The sequence below is a fragment of the Ammospiza nelsoni genome, chromosome 13, assembly GCF_027579445.1.
Source record: "Ammospiza nelsoni isolate bAmmNel1 chromosome 13, bAmmNel1.pri, whole genome shotgun sequence".
Taxonomy (NCBI): domain Eukaryota; kingdom Metazoa; phylum Chordata; class Aves; order Passeriformes; family Passerellidae; genus Ammospiza; species Ammospiza nelsoni.
This window is the reverse complement of record NC_080645.1, coordinates 12,777,010-12,790,810: the sequence shown is the minus strand read 5'-3', so window position 1 is coordinate 12,790,810 and position 13,801 is coordinate 12,777,010. Positions and strand designations below refer to the sequence as shown.

The 13,801-nt window shown below is 44.2% G+C and overlaps 1 protein-coding gene across 1 annotated transcript in view; it reads right to left on the bottom strand.

Annotated features, from left to right (window-relative positions):
* LPCAT2 (lysophosphatidylcholine acyltransferase 2) overlaps positions 1–9,972 on the bottom strand; it is a 29,807-nt gene extending 19,835 nt beyond the window's left edge. The window contains exons 1-4 of the mRNA XM_059481667.1: positions 9,841–9,972; positions 4,368–4,507; positions 3,023–3,240; positions 1,670–1,782 (exon numbers count right to left, since the gene is read on the bottom strand). Coding sequence (XP_059337650.1) covers positions 1,670–1,782; positions 3,023–3,240; positions 4,368–4,507; positions 9,841–9,960 — 591 coding nt within the window. The 5' untranslated portion in view covers positions 9,961–9,972. The remainder of the gene's footprint in view (positions 1–1,669; positions 1,783–3,022; positions 3,241–4,367; positions 4,508–9,840) is intronic.
* Between the last annotated feature and the right edge of the window lie 3,829 nt (positions 9,973–13,801).

The following is a 13,801-nucleotide window of genomic DNA, read 5'->3' as shown; positions in this document are numbered from 1 at the left end:
GAGGAGTTTGGGCTGAAAGGAAGTACATGAGGTGCTTGGGCATTCACAGTGAAGATGCTATCAGTGAGATGCCAGCTGTGATGAGAACACAGCTTGAGCAGCAGAGCAAAAGGCAGAGAAGGCATTTGCTGTGAGGCAGAGCTCTGGCAGCACTACACACCACAGCAGCTCTGAACCCCAGTGACTCAGACACACCAGCACCCAGAAGGTTTCAGGATCGGTGTCTGAGACAGTACATGAAGTGCACTGGGAACTGCAGTGTGGCACACTGAATCTGGCCCCCTCTGGAACACAAGCTTTGTATTTCACATAAAACTACAGGATCATAAGCAGCATTCTAAAAACACCCCAGCACAAAATGGTCCGGATCAGGTGTGCTCCCACTTCAGTCTGAATGAACAGATCAAGGCCAGCCCTGAGAGAGGCCTCAGCACGTCACACCCAGGGACACACACTGTTCAAGGGTATGACAGAGGCTGCTGCACACAGCAAGTTCCAGCCAGTCCTCCATGACACATCCTGTAATCAGAAAGTGTGGCCAGGGCACAGGACTAGGAATCACCCAGTGACACCCTCAGTTGTACTGCTGACTTAGTCTTGGAGATTCCCAGATTACTTGACTCATAATCTATTTATGCCACAATACATATCTAGGTTTCATCCCAAGTGCAGCACTGATGCAGGAGCCCATTTCCCTTTCCTCCCCATGCTGCTTCCAGCAGAGATCAAGTCTACCAAGCCATTCACCGAAAACAGTTTAGCAAATCATAAGCAGCAGGGTAGACTGTAAGCCCAGTATTAAAAAAATTGTCATGTGCGTGTTTAACTGAAAAATTTCAAAAATAATGGAGGCTCTAAAATTATTTAGAGCAATTGTACTAGAAAAATACATTTATGAGTCAAAGTACCTTAAATGTTAAAAAAGCCTTTAGAAAGGTACTTATGAAGTAAAAATGTATGAAATGTGTAAATAATGCCATTACAAAAAAAAAATGGCAAGTGTTGGTCTGCCCTACTTAAATGGTCTCTGTTTCTAGAGACTGTTCAGAAGTAGAGCAGTAAACAGCAGGTCTAGCTGTCACAGATACTTCCTACTGAAGTCTATTATCTTCACTTCCTCTTAATTTTACTCAAAAGTTACTCAGTGGAACAAAAGTGAAGGAAAATTCTTCCACCTTGTCTATACTCTATGTGAGAAACTTTCACGTAGTTACTCTTACACATTACTCTGAAGTTTTGGGCTAAAGTACTGTTTGTACTAATCTTGGACAGTCTGGGTTATCCATCTCATCAACTGCTCATCCTCTACCTGGTGTGAGCACAGCTCTGTGGTCCAGCTTCAGAATACTGATCCATACCAATGCAATTCACACTGAAGGCAGCATGTTATGACTTGAAAAGGGAAAAGAGAAAGGCAAGAGCATTTGCATTTGCAACAGCAATTGGTACTGGTTGGATTTATATGATCCATTTGTCACAACAAAACTCCTTCTGGACACCATATCATATTCTGGACACCCTTCTTAACCCAGTCATATACCCGAGGACTGACTCCCATTTCTGTACACTTTAGGAATCCTATCCAGCTGGTCATTTGTGCCATTGTGATGCACAGTGAACAGGGAACAAGAACACAGGACAGAAGGGAAGTTAGTGGTGTGTTTATTACCTGTGGCCACTGGCCTCTCGACTGTGCCCGCCTGGTTATCTCAGCCACCGTGTTCTTCCGCGAATCATGGTCCTGACGAGAAACTACTACAGGCTGGAGGGATCTCAAAATGGCTGTGAAACAGATTAAAGAAATGCCTTATACTAGTGCTTAGAAAACACATGGGTTCAAGGCTTCCTTATAGCAAAAACATGTTATTTATATGCTAGGAGACAGACTCCACACAAACAACTTCCGGACTAAATTGATAAGAGCATTGTTATTCTCTTTCTGCAAAATGGGAAATAAGACACAGAAGACATACCCAGCTGAGGAGCTTTACAGTAGATATAAACATGCAAAATTTACCCAAACACATTCTAATAATATTGCTGTTATTTTTCACTAAGCATTTCCACACAATTCCAAAGAGTGACCTGACTGGGTCTGCTCACGGGCCACGCTCAGGCCTAACTTAGGCACACTACACCCAAAATGTAGTTTTAGCCTTCCCTTTTCTGTTACAAAGCATGCATAGCTTTGATGTAAATTACAGAAAAAAATAAAAACCCTCATTTAATCAGAAGTCTACATCAGAATATGTGGACCTTTGTGATGAGAAACCTGGCGAAGAATTATCTTCTCTGTCCCAATCCTCTGCTTTTAAGCTAAAATCAATATATTCTCTATCCATTTCTTTTCTACAAAAACACTTTGCTATATTGCCTGCTGTGTTTAGTTTTGGGTTACTGTATAGCCAGCAGAAAGTCTACAGCTGATTCTAGCAATAATGCAAATGGGGATTCTTTTTGTGCCAGAAGGAGGAGAAAATAATAGAAGCATGACTCATCTGATCTTTTCCATTCCCTGCATTTCCTTTTTGAGTAACTCGTCTTTTATTCCTTCCTGGTCTTGCTCCCATTAAAAAAATCCATAACATTGCCTGCAAGTTTAATCTTATCAATATGGTATTTTCCAGACTACTGTAGTTTGAGTCTGTTTTGAAATAACCTTCACTCAGATTTGTGGGCTACACTGTTAAAAGACAGCAGTGAAACAGATTTTTTGAGCTACTACTGGGAGAATGAAAGAGAAAGTTTCCAGTCTGAGCAGCTGCAAAACATGCTTTCAGTATAAAAGAAGTTCAAAATGACATCATATTTCACACCTGAAAAGAAACAGAATAATTTCTAGGCATTCTTACCCATTCAAAAAGATAATGTGTCATAGGAATTTTGCTGGAAAACAATTTGTCAGTGTCTTTGCAAGACAGAGCTTAAAAGTCTGCCCTTAAATCACTTTAGGAGATAAAATTTTTGACCCAATGTCGAGTTGTTAACTTGTAACTTTCACGTTTTTTTCATAAATACTTACAGCCAAATACTGGAGTTGACAAATTCTCTGCTCTAGACACTATTGATGGCATTCCAGTCAGGGCACAAACGATGCCATCATAAAAGCTTGAATGAGGAGCTACAACAAAGATTGGTGCTTCTGACAGACTCGCCACCTTGCCTTTGACTTTAACCTGGAACCCCATCACGAAGTACGCCATGCGAGTCACCCCGGACAGGGTGATCTGGACCATCCTCCTTGGAAACAGAAACACAAAAATCTCATCCAGCTTACAGTCAGCTTTTATTTTGTACTTCAAAAGAAAAGCCCCTAACGGATTTCCCAGTTCTAACCAGCAATGGGGCCCCACACAGGGCAGCAATGCTACTCACCCGCAGAATGCAGGGCTGAAGGGAAGTGGGGAAGGGGACATCACCAGAATGCAGGGCTGAAGGGAAGTGGGCAAGGGGACATCACCAGAATGCAGGGCTGAAGGGAAGTGGGGAAGGGGACATCACCAGAATGCAGGGCTGAAGGGAAGTGGGCAAGGGGAAATCACCTTTCCTGATGGAAGATAAGGCAGGGTACAGCCTCTTCCCAGGTACACTATTTCTCAGGGCATATTTCGTGGCATTGTACCATAAAACTATTTTGAGTGGGGTAATTAGCAGATTTAGTGTCCTTTCCAAAAGAAGTGATGTAACTGATACTGTTTTTTTACTGTCACTTTTAAATAAGATTAAATAACAATGTTTCTTTACTGGAACATGTTCCCACTGGAGAGGACACATTCCTTTCATGGGACTCCCCCTAAACTTCTGGTCTAGAATTCACCTCCTGTGTCTCCTCCTCCTCCTGCAGCTGCAGTGCATCGTGGCTAGAAGGGAACTTCAGTATTTTGAGGTCAGAAGTGAGGGACTAAAACCCAGAACCCACAGAAGCAGCTGTGAAATACCACTTCAAGGGCAATGCAGCTGAGGAGCTGTCAAAGCTAATTTTGTCACAGAATCATAGCTTAGCAGAAAGGACAAAGGCTACACAGGAGCTCAGCCTATGATACCTTACAAAATACTTGCTTAATGAATTTATTTTTTCAAATATTCCTGTAAGGATTATTACTGAAATAAGTCCTGGCTTACAGATTGTCTATAAATGTTTTATACATTTTTTTAGCCTCAAGACAACTGAAAATATACTTATTTGAAAAGGTCCACTATTCTTGTAAAATACACTTATTAAAAATTTGCTTCATATAAATGGGTAAAACTGAGGAATCCTCTTTAATCAAAAGGAGGAGTGAAAGAAAAAAATAGCTTTTGACCCTGGCTTTGTGTTATTAGGAAAAAAAAAGCTTAGTTTTCACAAATATTGGTCAGTTTTTCACCTTCTCCATCCTTGCAGTGGCAGAACTCCTCTTCCAGGCTGACAGAAAGTTGCAATTGATGCAGACAGCCAAGCTAGCAGTAAAAGGAATGTGATGAAAACGAGACGGAGGGGAAGCAAAATAACCCCCTGGAGAACAGTCTGGAAAAAAAGAGATGAAAAATCTTAAGAAATGGTATCAACAGAAAGGACTCTGCTATCTGTATAGTTACTTTACAATGATTTTAAAGTACTACCACTATTGCTTTGTGATTTAAGGAAAGCTTTAATTATTCCAGTGCTCTTATGGGAAATAATTAATGGTTTCATTTTCTCTTCTGAGTTCCCATTTCAGGAAGAACTGGAGTATCTGAGTATTTATGTTTTTGGCTTGGATGTAGCTAGACACAGAAGGTAAACTAAGTTTGCTGGCTCCGGTTTATATTTGGTCCTGGTCTGCAGCACAAACCAGCTCAGATGACACATATCTCCACTCCAGGGTTTTCTATCACTAGCTGCCTATCTAGAAGTCAAGAGGGATCCTTAAGATGACTAATTGCAGTCTTGCCCTTTCAAATGACAAATCCTGTGTTGAGTCACAATATTGCTGCAAGTTGTCCTCACTGCTGCTCCACGGAGCTGTGCACACACAACACAATGTCATTTCCCCCAGTTGGGACTTTAACAAAACCAAGGTTTTAGATGCCCTGACTGCAAATAATCCTCAAACATCATGTCCAGCCTTCCCACAGGAATATTTAGCTTGCTTGTTTTCATGCATAGCTCCGGGAAACAGGTGTGTTGGCACCATGTTGTACCACAGGCAGCTTTGGTACAGGGCAGGAAGAAATTCTTAATTGTTTTACCCCAGCACATTAGGTTAGAAACTGTATCCTGAAGGTTGGTTTTATGGTGCAACTGTGCAGATTGAGCAAGGTGGGGCTGGGAGGCAGGTGAGCTGTGTGAGCAGCTCAGAGCCCAGCACTGCTGGGAAACCAGTGAGGGGTTCAACTCCCTTTGGCACTAACCCAGCTCTGCTGCCACTCACTGATGAGGACCAGTTTGTGTGCAAACCTACGCACAAAACAAAACACACCCAAAAAAACTGTAATAGTGATTTTTAAAAATTTATTTGGGCTGTTTCTTCCAGTCCCCCAAAACTTATCTGAGAGTGTGTCACACACTGACAGCTCCACCAGTTCAAGTGCATGGGATAAGTTACTGAAGGAGAGTTAAGAGAGTTTAACTTATTCTTGTGAGCTTACTATGTTTCATGCTTTACTGGTTTTTAAGAAAATCTACAGTGGAACAGTGCTCCTCTCTCAAAATCAACCTTTCTAGTCAGCTCTAACAATGGCCTCTTACTGTACAGAAAAAGCAAGGCTTTTTGTGAGACAGCTTTACAAAATAGTTTGTAACCTCCTAGAGCTGTGATTATTAACATCACAGTGGATTTTAATTTACCTCTTTTCTTTAAAAAGGAACGAGTGTGGTATATTTGAAAATAAGCACCTTAGTGTGTACTTTATCCAAATTTTTGATAGTCAGTTGTTTCTAATTTTCCTCTCACCAAATCCCTTCCATTTTCATGTAACGTCCTCTTACCCTCCCCTTGTCACTGTTCAGGAGAGGCTCTGCCATCTGGCTCTAAACCTTCTGACACTGATGAGGATTAAGATGAATTTGGGGCCTTCAGGACTCACTTCTGTGTTACCACAGGCACAGTGGCAACAGTCCAAACATGACAGGGGATACACAGAGTAAATTAAGATGAGCATGATAAGCAGGTACACTGTGTTGATGTTTATGTTCTGCAAGCACTGCCACACAGTGTGTTTCCAGGAGAGATCTGAACATTTAGGTCTGATTACACCTTTTTTTTATTTAACATTTCTGTGTAAGTAGGTAGCTATGGGATTTTAACCATAACTTTATGGACAACAGGCAAAGGACTGCTCTGGATCACAGAAATGAGCATGACAGGTTTGACCCTAGACATCTATTGCTCCCACTCACTCTGGTGCCAGTTGTGGCAAATCTGAAAAAGTCAGCTAGGAAGATAAACCAGCAAAGACTCCTTGCTTGTCTCCCAAAATTAGATTTGGGTTTTTTTTCTCTATATGCATCCTCTTTTACTATGATCTATAGTCCAGTTCAACATTTCAGCTGCATTCAGTTATCCAAAATGGGCAGTATGAGCATAAGTCAGTGTGGTTTGACTTAAAATAATGTTTTTCTTAATGAAAAAAAGAATACATATGTACTGACCTAAAACGAAAGATAAAGGATGCAATAGCAAAAGCAAAACAATCCCTTCTTCAAAACTTTAATAAATTCATTAGTCTAGTTTAGGCAGATGCACAGGTGGTACTGATTTGCTGATGCAAGCTATTGGCTTTCTAGGTCACTGTGTAATGAGGCAGAGTTGGTTTCTGCTCCATCAGCTGCAGAACAGGGTAAGAAAAGGACAGAAAAGAGGAAGGTCAAGCTAGACTAGAAAAGGGAAAGCATAGGATAAAAACATACAGAGAAAAATACAAAGTGTAGTTACTACTCAGTAGGCTCAGAGCCACTCCAGCTTCTGTGCAGTAATCACCAAGATAGAAGTAATCTGAGTCATCCAAAGAACCTTTTCCCACATACTGAATCACCCATGTACTTTCTGTTTACTGTGTCTGCAATAACTGCACATCCTGTCACTGCAGCAGTGCTGGCAGTCCAGGTCCTGCTCCCACAGCTGATTGATCTTTGATCAATACATGGGATTATACCTCCACTGATGGTAGGAACCTTACAAGTGGAAAAGCAGGTCTATCAGAAAGCCACAGAATTCCATATAAAATTTTTGTTCAACTGTAGCTGCTGTCAAGTTATCTCAGAAACAGCAGCAGAGCAGGCTGGGGGCCAGAGTGAAGCCCAGCTCCCACTGCAATACTCTGACATCTGAAGCTGTGATCAGATGGACTGTCCCCAGCAGCACACACAGGGCAAGACAGTGCTCCATGAGCATCCAGAGGATGTCACAGCTCTGCCAAGCAACCCAGCTGCTTGCTTCCAAAAATACTGCTTTTCGCATGCTGGTTGTGGTATTATGTAGTTCACCACGCAGAAGTCCACTGAGCATCTCTTCTGAATATACTGGAATCCAGTAATGACTTAACTAGAATTTCTGCTTTAGATTTGCAGTTCAGAAGTTAGGACAGCAAGGGAGCAATCAGGAGCAAAAGAACTCCAGTAAAAATCTCAACAAGGAATTGAAGCACTTCAGTCAGTGGATGGAAAACAGAAGTATTTGACAACTGGTTTAAAATCATTTGGCACATGAAGATGTTTAGCACAGCCAAACTGATCCTTGCTTTGCACATTCTAAAGAATGACAAATAAAGGGTGGCTTGTAAACTTTTAAAAAGGACTGGCAAGAAATTGTAAAATCTTCTCACTCACTTTTCAGTGTGGCTGTTTTTATATTTGAAACTGCATGAAACACAAACAGCTACCCTGTCTCATTTCAAGCTCCATTCATCAGGGACACAGCCCATGCAAGGTCACCAGCGCATGGAAATCCTGCTGTGGACTCCCAAAGAAAGAGGGTTTTGAAATTGTGTATCTGTATTGGTGTATGTTAAAGGAATAGTACAGAATTGGGAGGCATAACAAGACTATCCTTAACATGCAAGAATGGAGAAACATTGCACTTGATGTGAACAGGAAGGGAGACTTCCCTTTTCTGAAGTTTATAGTAACAGTGTCTGCTAAGGCCTTGATTCCCAGCAGGTCTGACTGGCAGTGCTGAGCAAGAGAGGAGCAGAGGCTCACAGGACAAAGCAATCAGTAGGAAGTATTCCAGTCCTTATGACCAAGGGGGAAAAGAACAGAAGGGAGCAAAACACAATACAAAAAAGGTTCTCTTGTGTGTTTTTCTGCTTTACAATTCTGTGACTGTTTTGCTCCTCAGCTTGCCAGTGCCAGGCCCTAACCCAGACGGTTGCTTTTCCTTCCAGTTGTTTTATGGAGTAACTTAAAAATGCAAGTTTTTGAAAGTAGTCTGTGCACCCTCCAGAAAAGACAGGCAGCATAGAAAGCTGTCAATTTATGGAACCTCATTAAGAAACTGGTTTCTTCAGGGTTCATGCCTAAAGCTACTGATCCAGATGCACTTGAAATGTGTTCCAGGCTGCTAGTAAAACACAGGGGATAAAAGGATTTGAAATTGTTTTCCAGCTTTCTCACATTTCCTCTACCCAGCTATCTTCAGGGCAAACATTGTTTATAACTTGACAAAGATCTATATGAAACACAAAATATTTAGTTGTATGTCAGCTTCAGATATTTATAAACATCAGCAGAAAATGCTGTAATTTCACCTACACACTGATGTCTTGTCCTCAATCATATATTCATGTTTGGTTCATCAGCTGATTTTTAAGGAAGGTTTTCAAGAATCAAAGCTTTTTTAGTTGTACGAGTATCCTGTAAGTCTAGTGTGTGCTTGTACACAAGTCATATTGGGATAGCACTCAGCTCAGAGGCCTGATTCCATTCACCCAGTGACACCAGTCAGTGACACAGTGGAATATGGGGTACTGTTTCTTGTTGTACACCCTGCAATATGGAGCCAAGAGATTCACTGCCCCCACCCCAGGCTTAAGATCAGCCTAATGTCAGTTAAGCATCTGAAACAGCATGACTGAAAAAGTTCTCTTCTGTTTTAGCTTTTCATATTAGAGAGAAATTGACATCTCAACTCTAAAGCTGAGGCATCTGACATGACTGACTGATGAGTAGTACTTAATTATTGAAACAGGACCGCTGTTTTCTCTAGGCATGATGTGTTATCAGCAATGATTGCACAAATATTTCCAAAAGCTTGTTTTGAATCTTGTGTTTAAAGTTTTAAGTTTGAAGTCAGTAAGCATCTGTGTATGCATTGAGTAAGCAGCTTGAGGACTCTGAAAGGCTGAAGAACTTAATTTCAAAAACAGTGACTTTTTTATGCTGATCACCCATTGCATCTTTGACCATTTACATAACTTCCCCGCGTATGTCTAGGTTAGATCAGGAAGCAAACTGTGCCGTACAGGGAAGGAAATGTTGTCACTAGCAGCCCGTTCCCAGCCAAGCCGGGAGCTGTGGATGTGACCGGAGCCGGGGCTGCTCCCCTCCGCTGCGGGCGCGGTGCTGGGCACGGGCGGTGCTGGGCACGGGCGGTGCATGGCAGGCCAGGCCCCGCAGCCCCGGCTGCCGGCGGCACTTTCAAACCTCGATCGCTCACACCGCGCTCTGCCCTGGCAAGGGGGCTCGAAAGCGGCCGGTGCCCCCAGCCCTCAGCGCTGACAGCCCCGCGGAGGCCCGGCCACGGCACGGAGCGCTGGTTCGGAGCCGCGCCCGGGCTGAGCCGTGCCCGGGGGTGCCGTGCCCGCCGCGCTGCCAAGCGCATCCCAGCCCGGGCAGCGCGGCCCGGCCCCGGCGGCCTCCCCACCCGCCCCCAGCCTTACCCGCAGCTTGTCGCCGGTGCTGAGGGAGCCCGGGTGCACGAAGGGGTTGAGGACGATGGGCGGGCTGAAGGACTGCTGCCTGGGCAGCGGCAACACTCGCGGCGCCATCTCCACCGCCATCCCCGGCGGCTGCGCATGAGCCGGCGGCGGAGCCCGGGACCAGAGGCTCCGGCCGGCCCTGCCCATCGCGGGAGCCCCGCCTCGGGCAGGTGAGGGCGGGCTGCCGCTGCTGGGCCGCAGCCGAGGACGGACGGTAGCGGTGTCGGGTTCCATGTGCCCACAGCGCTACGCGTGCCCTGCCCCGTGCCGGGGTCCGTGTGCCCACAGCGCTACCCGTGCCCTGCCCCGTGCCGGGGTCCGTGTGCCCACAGCGCTACCCGTGCCCTGCCCGTGCCCTGCCCCGTGCCGGGGTCCGTGTCCCCGCAGCCCTACCCTGCCGTGCCCTGCCCCGCGCAATGCGCGCTGCAGGCTCCGCAGCTGAGCCGCGTTGGCCGGGTGCGATCGCAGGGCGATGTCCGTAAGCACTGGGAGTAACGCGGGCCATTAGCTGGGATGGGAGAGGACAGGGGCCGGCGCGGTCGTGGCACACGGCAGAGGTCGCTTCTAGGGCAGTTTTAGGTGCAATTCTAGGTGCATTTTCAGCGCTGCTGAGGCTGGTACAGTGATTCTGCTTCTGGAGCACGTGAGGTCCGCAGATCCGCTGCAGCCTTTCGCTGCTGCCGGATGCCCGTGGGATCGCTTCCCGCGGATGTGCCCTGAGGGATGCGCCAGGAGCGGCCGGGCAGGCCCGGCGGTGCGGTGCGGTACCACAGCGTCCTGCGGCACCGCCTGCCCGCCGGCTGCTGGTCTCACCCCAGAGGAAGTTCCACGCTGACCACATTTAGGAAGCAGGCTTATTTGGTTCTCACAGGAATCCTTCACTCCAGTGGTGGGGCTGAGCCGCCAGTCTGTCTGTGCAGTGCACGCTGGGCTCAGGCCGCTGGCCTCTTGCGTGACATTGGTTCAAACACTTCGTTTTGCCATGGTGCTTTTCCAATTTCTCCTTCACATGAGTATATTGGTACTTCCTGGCACAGCAGTTGTCTGTATGTTGCCAGACTGTTCATGTCGCTGTAATGAAACTAATTATAAACATCTCATGGTTCCTTTCCCACTTTGACGTGTCTGCTTCCACAAAGATACCATCAGCATTCACAAAGCTTTATTATTATAAAATAATTACTTGTGTTTTGCAACTGCAGGTGCTTAGGGAGTAGTCATAATGACATATTTGGGCTAACTGAAGCCTGCCTATAATGGAAGCTTGATGAGTGTAGGATTTCCCTTGGCTGGTTTCCAGGCTTTCCCTGTGGTTGCCAGTCCTTGAAACCAGTACTGTCTTCTGAAAAAGCTGAGAGCTGTGAGTGAACTGGATCAGCACAATTGTCACAGAAAGTAAGGCTGGGGGGAACTACAGAGGAGAAAGATCAGTTCTATCTCCATCACTCTTGGCAGATGATTTTATAAGCCCTTTTTAAAAGCTCATGACTTCCCTAGCGGATCCATTCCAGCACTTCTCTGGTAATGTCTTGAAATGATTTTTTCTGTATCTGAGAAGAATCTCTCTCATTGCAGATGCTATCCACCCTCAGTGGATGCAAGAACTGGTCCCTTTCCTTTCTGCAGATAGTTTTTGTACACTTGTGTAGTGTTATAATTCTCTTATGCTTTCACCAGACTCATGTTTTAAGATTTTCCCTCCCAGGTGCTCATTTCTACATTTCTGAGCATTCTGAAAGCTTTCCTCTGGCTTTTCTCCAATAAATCCACATCTTTCTTGAGGTACTCAAACAGGAAATGCTACTACTGGGAGGCCTGACCAGTGCAACTTGGTGGGCAGGATTGATTTGTGTCTGACAAATTATATTATTATATCACTATATAATAGCATCTGCTTTTATTTTTAGAACTTTTTTTTACCACTGGCCTGATCCTGTGACTCACACTGAAGCCTTGCAGACATGATGCTATTCATATCTAGATTAGTGCTTCTGGTGACTTGTACATTTATGAAAAACTATAATATTGATTATAAAATTTCTACTCTTCTAAGGCTGATTAGCTATAGCACCATTTGAAGGGCTTAACATCACAAGTACCAAAATGGAAGCACAGTGCAGAAAAACCTTTATTGTTCAGAACATGTGAGAAATTAACCCTACTTTAGCCAAAGAATTAAAGAAATTTCTTTGGCTAAACTAAAGTTAGCATCTCTTTTGAATAATAATTTCTTTATTGTCTATAAATCTATGGTAAATTGAATCTTGATCAATTGGACTGCTAACATAAAACACTACCAAGCTTTAGCAAAACTGATATCTGGAATCTTTCACCAAAAGGTTTATATGGTGCTAAAGATGGACATCAGTGGAATAAGTAGCATTAGCTTGTTACTCATTATTTTTCTTGGTTGAAACTACAGCTTTAGTTCTGCAGGTCAGTAGGACAGTGTGTGTTTTTCCTGAGAAGCTTACCCTATACCTTGATTCTGTCTAGAAACTAAAAGTGGCTCTGGAGCAGGTGTAGCTTCTGTATACAATCCAAATGAATCATATTAGTGATACATGAAAACCCAGTAAACATTTCCATAGTGTAAAACAGGAATTTTTTTCTCTCATAAACAAACAGCTCTTTTTTTTTAAAGTGTGTGCAGCTTTATAGTTTTTAATATAAATTGTATATATACAGTCTAAAATGAACTAAGATATCTGCCTTATTGTAGCTGCCTTTGGGACAGTTTACTCTCTTCTTCATTTTTGTAAAAATGTACCCTAACTTATCTTCTTATCACAAAATGTGTGATAGGCAAAAGCATATGCTAAGAATATGAAATATTTGCAGACATTTTTTTAAACTCTTCTGTCAGTAATTCCTAATCTGTACCAGAGGCTAAAAGGAGGATCCCTTTTTAACATTTGTCTGTTTAATTCTTTTGAGGCTGCTGTTTTACCTTGAAATAACACGTGTACAAAGACATTTTTGATACAGAAATTGAAAACCTGCTCGTGTTTGACCTGCTCCCTGCTGTTGTCTGACAAAAATCTGCCATCTCCTGGCCTGGCCATGTAACACTGCTGCACACAGCAGTTGGGGAGCATCTGTTCACTGCTTGTGAGGAAAACAACTCCTCTCAAGGACTAGCTAAAAACTTCTTCATGCAAAGTGCCATTCTGATTTTCCAGTTTCTTTCTGTGGTACTAAGTGTGAACTACTTTTGAGAAATGTATATGAATACAGCTGTAGATGGCCATGTGTTTCTGTTCTCAATTCAACAACTTCTTGCTTGATTGCTTGCTTTCTTTCTTTCTTGTTTTCTGGCTTTCTGGCTTGCTTTCTCCCTTGCTTTCTTGCTTGCTGTCTAGGCCACGGTGCCCTAGTGCTGGTTGAGTTTGTGCCCCCTTCCTGGAAGAACGCCCACCGACACCTACGTGCTATCTGTGCCCAGCTGACAGCATGGTCTCTGCAGCAAGCAGGGCAGCCAAAAAGTGGGACACAAGTCACATGGAGTTTGTCTTTCTCCACCTGGGACAGTCTTCAGGGTTATCCTGGTAAGCTGTGTGTACTCAAAGGCCTTTGTGCACCATACAACCTCAGCCTCATGCCGTGTAAATGGCACTGTGGCAGGCTGGATAACACAGGGTGTGAAAGTCCTTAAGGTTCTGTCAATCAGCTTCAGTCTCCTGGGAATCCAGCTCTGCACATCCCTCAGTAGAATTCACTGGTTTAGTGAGACTTCAAGCAAGGAAAGCAGTTCTGGACTGTTCATTTCCCAGTGCTCAGGTACTTGGGGAATGGATGAGGTGCTGACTTGCTTGCATGCACACATGGGGGCATGCATGTGTACACAAACCCAGACATACCTTTTCATGACTTCTCAGGCAGGTGCTGAGGTAGATGTATCTTGGAGTTTTCATTTAATGTT